We start from the raw sequence: 14,414 nt of genomic DNA on the forward strand, positions 1-14,414 counted from the left end.
TCATGAAAACACGAAACCGATGAGGCTGTGTTTGGAACAGGCTAGCCCTGGCTCTTTCAAGAGGGTATGCGCATATGATGTAGAGGATTCTATTCATGTCGATTGAGTTGAGTAGGTAAACATGAGGAGGGTTAGTTGGGTGAAAGTGAGGGGCTGAGGGCCATGCAATTAGAGTACTCTCTTTTAAAGCTAGCATTTGCCATCGCAGCAGGGATTATGACTACACTGCTTTAAGGGTGGTCCTTAATTTGGACCCATGTAACTTTCTTGGATTCTTGATATGGTCTATTCAAGTCTTAATGCTTGGAACGATCTTGTTCATCAATTTTCTAACTATCCATCTCTGAAATATATAGTTAATTACGCAACTAAAATGATCCATAACTTAATTTTAGAATATCAAGCCTGATGAATGCCTTCTTATGCCTTCATTTGCTTAATTTCTAGCTATTAATTTTCTTCTCTCCCTCCCTAGATCTCTCTCTCTATATATATATATCGGTTACCTCATTTGTGTGTGTGTGTAACTAGATTATTCTCAGTGATCTTAATCAAAGCAAAAGGTGAGCATAAAAATCGAGTTATCTGGAAGATCCATGCATGGTATCTGACCTGGTCTAATTTGAAATTTGAAAATATTACACATATTCTGGAATGAATCGAATGTAAAACAACCAAGCTATAAGTACCAATTTTTTTCTTTGCTACCTGACCTGATCCGGACTCTCGCGCTTCTCAGACAGACATAAGAGAAGCCGCCTCCATCTCTGATCTCTCGATCTCTCACAGTCTAGATTTCTCAACATTCATGCCTTCTCGAACTCCCCGTTCTCTATTCTCTCAAGATGTAAGTGTAGAAATATCTCTTGCTTCTTCTTCTTTGAAGATCTTGAGCCATGAGATATTAAAAAAAAAAAAAAAACAACAAACCCTTATTCAAAATCGATTTTTTTCTTCTGTTGGTGTCGACTGCCTCGTGGTTTACTCTAAAATCACAATCCTTCCAGGCTCCCATTCAAAAAATATATTTAAAAAGCGCGTACGTAGGAAGGCACTTGCTAGGATGATAATTATCGGTGAGATGCCTTTTAGATTTGTTGAGACTTGAGGGTTTTAGAAATTTTGTTTAAGTTATGCGACCTAGGTTTGCAGTCCCCTCTCATTTTACTATTGCAAAAAAAATATTGGAAACTTAAAAAAAGAAGGAAAAACTTAAACAAACAACGAGCGAGGGGTCAACGTAGTTTATTTGCTCGATAGCCAATACTTGAACGTCGTCAGTTCAAAATGCTAATTACACGTGTTTAATCACGGGTGATTGGATTGAAAATTTGATTATAATTTTTTTAAAAAAATCTTAAACTCTTTTCAAGCTCTTAATCACAAGGAGCAGAACGTTGACACTTGCTAGTTAAATTGAGAAATCAACAAGATTTTAATTAACTTTTATCGTAGAGAGTGCAAAGCTCTGATGATGGTTCTGATATTATATAGGTCTTCGAGAGAGCAAATAGGGATTGGAAAACCAACATTTTGATAATAAATACACGCATGCGATCAGGGTTTGAAAGAACTGGATGATTTAATTGTTAAAATTCGGAATACAGTAGTGGGGCATGTGAGGTCTCCTCCTTCTATGCTAAACTCGTTTGACAAGTGTGCAGGGGAAATGAAAAGTGTAAGTAAAAAGCTGATGTGCTTGGATACTACGATGCGTCGGAACTCAAGCTACATGATATTAGAGGCTGCTGAATTTAACGAGAAATTAAGTATTTGACTGTGTGGAAGAAGATGACCCTGGGAACTTGGCTTTCTTTCAAGAAGATGATCCTCCTTAAACTGCACCTCGAGGAGTGATGATTGTGGATGAGCCTGAGGATGAGACATGGTGTCTTAGCTTCCCAGTTGAAGAAGCACTTGAAGGAGGAGGATGGTGCACAGAGCAGATCCCAAGTAGAGAGATATTTGGTGGATAGATGACGATGACGATGACGATGACGATGACGTTTATCAACAAATTGAATCGAGTAATTTATTTATGTCTGCTGTTATTTATGTATTTTTAAATAATGTTCTTGGTCCGTGTTTGATTCGTATTTTTATTATTTTTGTTTTCAATCAATATTTTCCGTCAGAAACAAATAATTTCATTGCTAAAAATTGTGCTTATTATAAGTAATTTTTATTTTTATTTTTTTTAAAAAAAAAAACATGGACGAAAGCATCCACATCCAGAATATATTTTTAATGTATACTCACCAGATATAGATCTACATAGCAATGAGCAGGATGACCGACCCATTAATTTAATCATTTACCCTCCATTTAAAATTCTTGCCCCGTGTGTCCAATACCCTAAAAATAATTTATAGACCCTTGATGTGTTGTAATAAAAAAACACTTTAATTTGTTTCATAGCTATATAATTAATTCAGATTAGGTTATATAATTAATTTGTTTTATAGTTTTATAATTACTTCAGATTAGGTTATATAATAAATTCAGATTAGATTTATTGTTAGATGGACTGTATCATTGATTTTTATCTAAAATAAAAAAAAAACAATAGTTATAACTAATATGTGAACAGCAAATCATCCTATTGTAAAAATTAAAAAGGTTTGATATATAGTTATTGGATCAGTAGTGGAGCTAAGGGGAGGCAAGTATGGGCTTGGGACCTGCAAAACAATTTTTTATTTTGTATTTAAATATGAAATAGTATATGTCTTATTATATTAATTTTAGCTTTTCTTATCATATACTATCAACTCTGTTTTTGATTTGACCTTTTTAACCTAAAAAATCTACTAAATTCATCAAATTGTTTTAAAAAATCAAAACAACTAATTAAAAAGGGATCAATTATGTAAAAAATAATATCAGTAAATAAAAATTCACTCAAATTCAATCTTTGTGATATCTTCCATATCATACAGACGGTTTCTTTAAAGCATACCAAATTAGAATAGCTATTCCTCTTCTGAACGATCCTGTGCTTCCAGACATGTGAGCTCTCTATGCTAGAAAGTTTGTGCAATCAACTCCCTATATGTTAAATGTTTTCTAAGAAAATAAAGTGTATTAATAGGGTGTAAAGTTTTTATTTCTAAAGTGGATTACCCATACCCGAAGCCGGATGTATTTTTTCGGGCCTGCATGCTTTAATGCACGTTGCCCATTGGACATTTTTTATGGGTATTTATTAATTTAGATACGAAACCGTGCCCGCTATGTCTGGCCCAATTACCATTATTGGGCTGCAATATAAAAAAAAAGATGGCTGTGGAATGGGCTTCGACTCACATTATATGCTCCTCTCCATCGGGCACTGATAGGAATGGGTCCAAGAGATAGAGCCCACGAGAAATGAAGTGGTTGTGCCCTGTTCTTTTAAGGCACGTGTTTCACATGTAGTCAGCTAGATATTGATGTTTGTGGGCTTGTAACTCGAAGCTTCTTGGCAAAACGGATCCGAAACAAGAAGGAAAACGGAAGCCCAGAAAACAAGTGACAGGCCGCGGTGAAAGATCGGGGAAGTGGTTGTAGATGAAGAATTATTTTAATGAGTTGTCTGTTTTGGTGTGTTTGGTATTGGGGTTGCTGTTAAAAAAAATAGTTTTATAAAAAGTACTTTTAGTTGAGGTTGGGTTGGAAAAATAGGTGTTTGGTTAAAACTGTGGTTGAAATTGAGGTTGAACAAAAAGTAGTTTAATGTGTTTGGTTAAAAAAATGCTTTTCAAATTGAGGTTATAAAATAATTAATATATATATATATATACTAATATTAATGATTTTTAATTTAAATATTGTAGATTTAACTATTGTTATTACATCATGAAATAAATAATATTAATATCAAATATTTTTTATTATTTCATTAAACTATATGTAATGTCATTACATACGAAATCTATCAAATAAGGACTATATTTTTCATGGTTTCTTAAGCGCGCAACAACAAAAACTAATTTTTTAATTTATGTAGTGTTATTAAATAATAAAGATTGTGATATATTTATTATTGGAATTGCGATCAAATTTCATAAATATTATGTCATCATGCGATATATTTCTAATTTATGTAGTGTTATTAAATAATATTAAATACTAGTTTTTTGAGTAAAACATAATTTTTTTAAAAAAATTACAATTTCATTACGTACAAAAGTCGTACAAAAGTTATTCGACAACTACAGTTTCCATGATTTTTTGAGCGTGCAATAAAATTAGGTAAAATATTATCATAAATAAAATTGAGATTACAGTACGAATAAATTTAATTCATTTTAAACTAATTTTTTTTAAAAAAACAAAAAAATATATTGTTTACGATTAACTGAACTGGTTTTTTGGAGGAAAAAATAAACTTTGCTCATTGATTTTTTTTTTAAAAATAAATAAATAAACTTTTTATACTGATTTAAAAAAAAAAAAACCACTGTTAGAAGAAAACGTCTTCTAACAGGGTGCCATGCTCCACTGTTCAGAAGAAAATGGATGAACAGTGGAGCCATGCTTCACTGTTCATCCATGTTTCCATTTCAAGAAGCAGCCGAAAGCTGCTTCTTGAGACCTGTGGTTGCACCACAGTTAATGGTGGGGTCCACCATTGAAAAATTGTGGTGCAAAGGTTACCAAACAGAAAAAATTGTGGCTGCGGGTGAACCTCACCCGCAGTCACAATACCAAACACCCACTTACTATAATTTTTCTAATTATTTACTTTTGGTCCTCGTTATTTTTTAGTGTTTTTATTTTTATAGTTTATTGAATTTTGCATTTATATCATGGTCATAAATATTTCAACAGGTAAGAGCTAAGTCTCCATAGACGTATCTATGTTTTGTATGTTACTGTTTCTGCATTTTTAGGCGTTTAAGAATTTCATATATATATATATATATAAATGATATTTATCTCTAATTAAATGATATAAAAATAAAATGATAGCTTAACCCTTTCTCTTCACATAAAAATAAAGTTCATTGACTATCTCATAAATTCGTCAAGCTACAAGTTTATAATTTTCATTTTTATTGTATATATATTTTTTATAGTATATTTTTCTATTATATCAATATACTTTTCTCTAAAAATATATTTACTTAATATTTGAGAGTTTCTAAACCTTTGATAGATAATTTTTTACATGTTTTAGTCATTTTAATTTACTAGACACTACATATAAGTTATTAATTATTTTGACCAAAAAGAATTAATAATATTTTATAATCAAGAGATTAATTAATCATTTTACACGTAAACCTTGACCCTGCATTAGTAGTTGAATATTTTGAGAATTCATCACTGGGAAAAGGATAGACCGTCTAGATGATTATATGGTAACATGTTCTAAAAAGCCATTAATTATACGATTATACGTTTCAAGCTTTATTTATTACTGATCACGCACCAACTCCTTTCTTCTCTTCGGGAGAGTTTGATTGATCCACCAACCCCCTCCAAAACTTTGATTAATTCGACGCATAATGCTCCTAAAGCTGCCATCACAATATATATATATAAAATATATATAATCAAACAATAACAAATGCTTACTTCAAATATTGAGAGTTTCACTTTATCAAATATTGAGTTTATTTTTTAAAAATTATTAATTTAAACTTTATGAATTTCATAGCTACTAGAACCTTATATAATTATTAATTTTAAAATTTATAAAATTAATTAAAATATCTATATCAATAATAATAAAAAAAAACTAATGATTGCTTCGCCTACCATATAATACAATATACGAACAGAAAATTTATTGATTTACAACAGGGGAATCTAAAATGTACAGCATGATAAGATGGGTGATGCTTGTCGCAGGGTACCATGCTAAGTATAATAATTTATGCATATTATAGGATATTCACAACACAACATGAGTACATGTCCTAGAAATTTTTTAAGACTTTTTTTCCCGATTCAAGTTAAAAAATAGAGTTTTGTCTAACTCAACAAGAAAGGAATAAGTATTTGTTTAAAATAATAACAAAAAATTATTTTAAAATTAAAAAAAATTAAATTTTTTTTAAAATAAAATTAATTGAAATACCAAACATGACCGAAACCTAAATTATATTATACATGTGCAAGATTTAAAGCAACAAAAGAATATAAAAAATAAAAATAAAAATAAAATGTAAATTATTTATTATCATTTCTAAGATACACTTCATCTAAACTGACGAGAAAAAGATATAAAAAATAAAATCTAATTGCAGTAAAATAAATAAATATATATGTTTGTGTGTGTGTATAGATTTCTAACTTTTCTAAAAACAAAAGGCCATATCCGAAATAAAGAACAAAATAAATGTTCAATAAAATACGTACGTGTCTCCGTGCTTATGCATAATTGCTCAACTGTGCAAAGCTATAAAGAAAACACCATCACCTCTGCTACCATTGAGTTACCCTTTTCCTTTTCTTTTTCCGTTTATTTCTTTTCTTTTCTTTTCTCTGCTGATAACCGGAGACTCCGAATCTAAATCATGGCCACTGATATCCCAACGCTCGAACAAATGTAAGTTTTTTTTTTCTTTTCATCTCTACAATTTGAACGCCTTTTTTCTGTAGACATTGAATTCTATGTTAACAAGGAAATTCCTCGAACCCAATTGGATTACACAAAGAGTTCAGCTACGAATTTTTACCTTTTGTTTCTTTTGAACTGAATTGAGGGAGACTATAAATAAGGACTCTGTTTTTAGTTGAATTGAGAAATCAATTTCGACCCATTAAATGTTTTTTTGCCCTTTTGTTTCTTCCTTGTATTTTATAAGTTACAGAGTGAGACGTAAGGATTGGTGGTGAAAGAATTGAAATTTGGTAATATTTTCATGTGGAGTTATGTGGACATTGGGACAAAAGTTGCTTGCATTGAAAAAAGAAAAGGATGCTGGAATGCACAGTCATTGATTACTCTTCGCGACTTATCGAATTAGTCATTGCCATTTTTATTGTCTATAAATGTAAGCACTTTATTTAAACCGATTTCTTTTATATTTTGATTCTGGTTTTAGGTACATTGATTCTTGCAAGAGGCGTGATATCCTACCTAATACAGAAATTCTATCTGGTTTCTTTAAGGTCAGTGTGGGTTAGAGTTGCACCTTACCTGTGTGTTCAACAAAACCTGAAATAAAATAATATTAATTGATATGTGTTAAATTTGTCATGTTTGATTCAGCACAGTGTTATCTGCGTTAAGTTAGGGATTGGTTTAGTTATTGATGGAAACAAGAAGTTGAACCTGATCATTGTTTTACTGTTCAGGCTGAGGTTAAAAAGTCCTGCAATGAGTTATGCAGTTTGGAGATCATCTTGGACTATCTTGAAGATATTGATGTTCCTCCGCTTCTTGATGTATGTGCAACCATAGAAACCTCCGAGATTGAAGCAGTTGACATACGCAATGGACCATCATGCTCTTTGAATGGAGAATGTGCTTTATCTTTGATGCGTGCTTTCAATCAAAAGCTTCGAGCAGTTGATCTTCAGGATTCACCCTTTGGAAAGGACTTCTTGCGGTATATAGTTATGCTTATTTTTATTATTTGTGTTATGGTTTTGATGAGTAAAAACTAGTTCTTTGATAACACACCGAAGGGACACCATCTGTTTGCAATGATCAGGAAAGCCACATCAATATAATGAATAAAAAAACTCTAAAATGCCCTCATTTACCAAAAAAAGAAAAAAAGAAAATCCCTGCATACCAGAAATGCGAAGTCTGTAGCCGCTGAAGGTTTTAAAGCAGCCAGAAGTTGAGAGAAAGGCCTGGATAAGAACAGATCCTTCCTTAATCCCTACCATCACCTCGGAATCTAACCAAATATTCTCTTGTTAGAATAGTCTCGAGTCCTGAATTCTTTCTCTTAAACGAGCTGGGAATTTCACTATAATTTTGCAGATACGATTTATTTTTTATCACTAACTTCAGTTTCATACCTAGGGAGCTCTCGCAGAGAGGTTTGGCATGCCAAATTTTGAATTTGAGGTCTTCTCATTTCCGGAAGCTGAACATGGCAGGGAAATTCATGCAAATACATACTCTCAACCTTGATTTTAGTACTTCACTAACAAGCTTCCTGGAGGATTGTTTTACTTGCATGCCCAATCTAATTTGCCTCTCAATGTGTGAGACAAGAGTTGCAAATCTATGGACAACTATTTCAGCACTTTCTAAACTCTCTTGTTTGGTAGAACTTCGGTTTCAGAAGTGGCTATGCTGCAATGGCAGTGCCTCACCGTCAGCATCTTCAGGTGGAAATTTGGAGGACCAACCTGATGTTGGTCTGCCAATCAGCTGTACTGACATTGGAGAACAGTTGACTGATACTGAGGAAGAAACATATCTTAACCCAGGCACAGACGAGGAATTTGGGAATTTGTTTTCATTCAATAATATAGCTATAAATCAACCAGTTCAAAGTATGATGGAGGATTCATCTGATGACAGTGAAGTAGATTTTTCAAGTAATTGGCGGGAATTTGATTATACGGATCTGTTGGCCAATTTATCTTCGGGTTGGAACAGGCAGGTCAATCTGCAAAATGAGGTAATCCACATGTGCACTTTCCTTAGGTACTGGTCTCTAGTAATTTCAGCTGGAGGAGGCAGATGCATCTCATCGCTTAAGAAAGTGGTGTCTTTTTGTTCATTTTCAATTGATGGCATTCAGAACGAGTCATTTGAATTACAAATGAATTCCTATTTAGGAAGTCTAGCAAAGTATGATTGTTGTATCTTTTCACCTGTAATTCTTTTTAATTTTTGGCATTTCTCCTGGTCACATTTGACTGTAAAGGTTTCATGGATCATATATCTTGTTTTTCTTGTCCTTTTCTTTTTAAAGGGGAAAGGGTCTGGTCATTTATGCTTATATGTGCAGACTTCCTGCAGTGCATGATCCCACCTTCCTTTATAATGCTGGATTATTAAATGTCTACTATAGATTGAATTTATACTATTTTCTTGTGTCCATCCAACTCTCTTCTTTTTAAAATCCTCAATAATCAAATTTCAAATTTACTTTGGTAGGTTTCATCTGGTGCATCACTGAATCAAAAAGAAGAGTCCCTTACTGGCTCGTTTGGGAGACATATTGCAGATGTTCCTTTGAAGTATACCCCTCGACATGCCTCACCAATATGCTTTGAGAAACATTATAGAGAGTACATGATAGCTTCATTACCCCATTTGAAAGTTTTGGACAACTTACCTGTCAGAAAGATTGACAGAGAAAGGGCTGCTGTTACATTTTCACAATACTTTGAGTACTTACCATACAATCGGAAGCATAAAGAGAGTGTTGTTAGTATCTTGCATAAGCGTGAAATAAAAGAAACTCGTTCTCATATACAGTCAAAAAATCAAAAGCTTTCTTATTCTTATGGAAACTCACAATACTTTTATACCCGGTCTCTTTGTGCTGCCAAGGTGGGATCTTCTGCCTGGCCGTTCTTGCATTCACTTTCTGTATCAGGCTGTGATTTGGGTGATGGAAGTAGGAGCTTTCGCCCCAGACAATTTGAGTACCATCCGTCTCTTTCTAGTCTAATGGTGTTTGGAACTCTAGATGGTGAAGTTGTTGTGGTCAACCATGAGAATGGGAAAGTGGTTAGGTATGTTCCATCACTTGGTGCCATGAACAGTGTGTTGGGACTCTGCTGGCTCAAAAAGTATCCATCCAAGGTATCTCATACTGCATTGAGTGCGGTGAATATGTACAGTGTCTTATCATTCCGTGATGCTTATCGTTTGTAATTAGAAATAAGTTTGGTAATTGTATATGGCTAACTGGTTTCAGAAATGGTTAATAGTTAATTTAAAGCATTATCCATTTTGAAATGAAGTTAATTTGATCTGTACTTCTAGAGCATTCAGTTGAGTTTTTTGAGGTGATTTGCACAGTGTGATGTTCATGCATGTCAACTTAGGAACATCAAATTCTAAAACAATGTGCATGCGGCTTCACAAGACCAAACTACTTCTTAGAGATAGCAGTTTACCGTGATAATGAAATTACTTTTGGCAACATGATCATTTAATGTTCTCTATCTATCAACATTTTGTTAGCGCGTTTGATCATGTGCTTATCAAGTTCCTAATCATATGCCCCCTTCTGATTCTGTTTTGGTTCCTCTCCTTTTAAATGTCAGCTCATAGCAGGTTCAGATAATGGTTCGCTAAAATTGTATGACATTGAACACCTGCCCCCTACAGTTACAGGCATGTATTTAGGTGCTGGTTCAATCACCTTTGATGACTTTGACCAATTGACATCTGTTCACATTAACTCCACCGACGAACTATTTCTTGCAAGCGGATACTCAAAAAATGTTGCTTTGTATGACATCAGCTGTGGAAGGCGCATACAGGTGTTCACTGATATGCACAGAGAGCATATCAATGTTGTCAAGTTCTCAAACCATTCCCCATCAATTTTTGCAACTTCTTCATTTGATCAGGATGTCAAACTGTGGGACTTGAGACTGAAACCAATACGACCTTGCTACACTAATTCAAGCTCTAGAGGAAATGTGATGGTGTGCTTTTCTCCTGATGATCACTATCTTCTTGCATCTGCTGTTGATAATGAGGTATTATTTGAATTAATTTGCTGCATTTTGAGTGGTCTCGATGCATTTCCATCGAGTTGAATGTTAAACTAGGGCCCCATCAATTGTTTTCCCTTGTGCAGAATCTACCCTTAATGAAACTGAGTGATGGCGTACATACAAATTAAAATTTTTCTCCACAACGCCATTTGCTAAAGCCTCTCTTTCTTGTAATGCTAGCCCATGTTTTTTGGTGATCAACATTTGGGTTGAGCCCTAATTACCTGGGGATCTAATTAGTGCTTACTGCCTATGATGACATGACTTGTCTATTATACTATGTTTGATATAAGAGGAGTAGAATTTATTTATTAGGGCGCAGATGTGATTCATCGGGGTTTCAAACTTATGGACATGTTTCTTTTATTTCAAGCAATTCTAACAGCTAACTTCTTGGTGCTTAATTCATTCTCCTTTTGCATTTTGGGCTTGGTGACTAGCTAAATATTCATTTCCCCTCCAATTATAACTCGTGCATTGACTTTATTATTATTATTAATTTTTTCTTCTGATATTTAATAGAATTCTGGTCACTCCTTTTAAGGAAATTAGTGGAGTCTTGAGATTAACAAGTAGAAATGTATCAGGTTCGACAACTTTTGGCTGTTGATGGAAGGCTTCACTTGAGTTTTGACATAGAGCCTACAAGAAGTTCACAGAATTACACCCGTTCCTACTACATGAATGGAAGGGATTATATTATAAGTGGGAGTTGTGATGAACATGTGGTCCGTGTTTGCTGTGCTCAAACTGGAAGGCGTCTGAGAGACATATCCTTGGAGGTACATCCATATTTTCATTTAATGCTTTATATTAAACTCTTAAATGTTAAAAACAGTTTTTGATTGGGATGTGGAAGCATATATAATGACAGAAATGCTATGGAGTTATTGATATCGGAGTGTACATGCCAAGGGAGGGTCGCATTTTCCTGGAACTTGTAAAATGAGCTTCTGTTGTTTTCTTGCAGGGGAAAGGCTCAGGGACTTCAATGTATGTGCAGTCTTTGAGGGGTGATCCTTTTAGGGTGAGTTTACTTTTGCTACTAATTCTTAACTTGATTTTGGTTATTGAATTGTAGATTTGATTTTTTTCTTTTCCATAGCCCTTTCAGTTTTTGGATTTTAAGCAAAATATTGTTGTGGGAATTTTACCTCATTAAACATCTATGTTCTTTTTTATTTAGTATTATTTTACTTGTTGCTGAAACTTCTTTTTTAGCTGCCAATTTTTACTTTCTCTGCTTGGTCTCTCTACCCCACTCTTCTACTTGGCATATTGTTAATCTACTAAGCTGAGGCTTGTGCATTGTGGAATTATTAAGTGAATCTCAAATGTGTTTTTTACGCCCTTGTACACAGGATTTCAACATGAGTATACTGGCAGCTCATATGCGTCCAAACTCGAAGTATGAAATTGTTAAGGTATGATCATTCCTTGTTCTTCATTCTTTGTAATTTGAAGTTTAATTTGTTGCCTGTTTCCCTTTTCCTTTTAAGATTTTATAATTTTAAGGTAAAATTTGCAGGTCAATTTGCTAGCATCTTGTGACAATGCCAAAGGATACTCTAAAAGCCAGGATTCCTGCCCTTCCAATAGCATGGGAGGTTGATGTGTGTGTATGTATATATTTTTTTTTTCCGGCACACAGAAAATGTACACCTTTCATATTCTTTCCATGATTGAAAATGTATATCTGTATCTTTTCTTAGCGTAAACAATTCTAGCATGAATAGTCGAGGTTATGATTTTTAACAAAAGAACCCAACCCAAGGCACTATAGTGTTTGTGATTTTGATTTGAGCATTTGGGATCTCAGCATCTTAATTGTTTCTTACACAAATATAAAAAAAACTGGAAGTATTTTGATGTTAGAAAATGGAGTAAACTAGAGCTCGGCTGCTTGCGGGCAGCCGAATAAGAAATTCTTTTCACCGCAGAAAAATAAATGTGTAAGCATAGTCAATGCATGTATTATTCTACTAAAATAAAATAAGAATTATATCAGTTAATAAATGTAAAAAATAGTTGTCAAATTTATTCTAAGATTCAATCATAAAACTGGGAGATGTAGATTTATTTAATTTTTTTACTTTATTATATGACAATTGAATAGTGAATGATTTCTAATGAAAGGCCATCTTGGATATGTCTATTTAATTATACTAATTAATAAACATTAAGAAAAAAATGAAGGACCGTGGAAAAAGCATTTAATAATATTAAAGAATTTATTACAACCTTATTTGAAAATAAATTTGAAACCGAAAAGCATTCAATGAAATAATATCCCAAATACTATTATAATTATTATTTTAATGGATCCTATATAAATTCTTTTTTAAAAAAACTTTCACCCTCACACGCCAAAAAAACTCTCTTACGGCAGCATAAAACCATTAATTTAACTGAAGGAATCCGGACAGCTCGACAATATAAAGATTTAGATAGAAGGATCATATTACTGATCTTGGGCTGACAAACAACTTAGTGACAAGGAATATTTGAAGCTTTTGCTCATCGTTCAATGAGCAAAGGCATCAACACAAGAGATGCTATGTATACACTGTACGTAGGATGGGAGCCAGCACATCAAGGAGAGTTTAGATGCTAAATTTTATATTAAAACATTTTTAACATAAAGTATATATGCTCTACCATATAGCAAGACAAAAGTTACTTTCGATTGCAGTATTCCTTCACAATGCAATCCACTATTCATGATGAGGTGCCGAAAAGTACAGTGAAATTTTCAATTTTTACATGCAAACTAAAACATCTACTACTTTACTATGATGAAAGTTACTGTGCAGCAAGACATGAATTAATGTGGATTGCACCGCTCCCTTGCACTGCAATCCACACTGTTCATCTTGGTATGAAAAAGTTTGATGTGATCATTGAAGTTTTCATGTTTTACATGTTTAATCCTTGTGGTTTTTTATTTCAAAGTTTAAGTTCTCTTCACGTGTTCTATCTTGGATCTTGAGAGAGCGAAGATAAAAATTCGTTGGAAAAGGGAGAAAAAAGAGCTAATAGGTTCATCTTGATATGATGGATTCGTCCTGAATGGAGGTGGCTTTCTCTGTGACCAAGAATGTAAACAAGACTGTTAAGGGTTTTGTTTTTTTAAAAAAATAATTAGATGGTGTTTTTTTGTGAAATTTTTGAAGTATTTGCATATAAAAACAAGTTTAAATTTTCGTTACAAGGGTTCAAAAACTTAATTTGCTCTCTGTAGCGGGTGGAAAAAATTATAATAAATAATCGAGATTATAAATGAGTTAGGGTTTACTCATCCCGACTAATCTAGGATCTAGAACAATCCCAGTTGCATTTTTTTTTTTTGAAGTATCTGGCTAGCATAGTTTGAAATCAAGAATAATCTTTTAACTCAATCTACCTGGATTTAATTTTGTAAAAACACAATCTTTTTTTAAATTGTTGATTTTTTTTCTTTCAAAAAGGTATTGTATTGGTTTTTTTAGAGTTCATTGTATCAATTCGTCACCCGAAACTTGCCCTTTATCACCCCTTTACAACTATACAAATAATATCAATGAATGTGAATCCCATTTGGGATGAACAACATTACTAATTAAAAAATGCATCGGACTTAAATTTTTTATGTTTTCAGCCATGGGTCATAAAACTGGGAAATAAAAGGCTCAACCACCCAGATGCTATGAACCTCGACATCGTCTGTGCCCTGATGCTTACGTTGTATGATTTAGGTTGGTGAAACAAACACCTAGTTATGGCGCTGAGTACTCGTG

General features: G+C 33.2%; 1 protein-coding gene across 3 annotated transcripts; it reads left to right on the plus strand.

Annotated features, from left to right (window-relative positions):
- The first annotated feature begins 6,349 nt into the window (after positions 1 to 6,349).
- LOC118059137 (protein DWD HYPERSENSITIVE TO UV-B 1) lies at positions 6,350 to 12,434 on the plus strand. 3 transcript variants are annotated; one of them, XM_073411241.1, is made up of 10 exons: positions 6,350 to 6,538; positions 7,038 to 7,104; positions 7,291 to 7,544; positions 7,958 to 8,576; positions 9,059 to 9,712; positions 10,180 to 10,620; positions 11,226 to 11,420; positions 11,609 to 11,665; positions 12,000 to 12,062; positions 12,167 to 12,434. In XM_073411241.1, exons 1-10 carry the CDS (start codon positions 6,507 to 6,509, stop codon positions 12,248 to 12,250), a joined length of 2,466 nt encoding a protein of 821 aa, XP_073267342.1. In that variant the 5' UTR covers positions 6,350 to 6,506; the 3' UTR covers positions 12,251 to 12,434. The 3 variants fall into 3 exon arrangements, with proteins under 3 accessions (XP_073267342.1, XP_034927865.1, XP_073267343.1); XM_035071974.2 differs by having other exon boundaries at positions 6,351 to 6,538; positions 7,970 to 8,576; XM_073411242.1 differs by lacking the exon at positions 7,038 to 7,104 and having other exon boundaries at positions 6,351 to 6,538.
- The last annotated feature ends 1,980 nt before the right edge of the window (positions 12,435 to 14,414 follow it).

Source organism: Populus alba, chromosome 9, assembly GCF_005239225.2.
Source record: "Populus alba chromosome 9, ASM523922v2, whole genome shotgun sequence".
NCBI lineage: Eukaryota > Viridiplantae > Streptophyta > Magnoliopsida > Malpighiales > Salicaceae > Populus > Populus alba.

Coding starts and splice junctions, on each gene's coding strand:
- LOC118059137 (XM_073411241.1), top strand. CDS start 6,507: ATGGCCACTGATATCCCAACGCTCGAACAAAT. Junction 6,539..7,037: donor ATCCCAACGCTCGAACAAAT/GTAAGTTTTTTT, acceptor TTCTGGTTTTAG/GTACATTGATTCTTGCAAGA. Junction 9,713..10,179: donor TCAAAAAGTATCCATCCAAG/GTATCTCATACT, acceptor TTTAAATGTCAG/CTCATAGCAGGTTCAGATAA.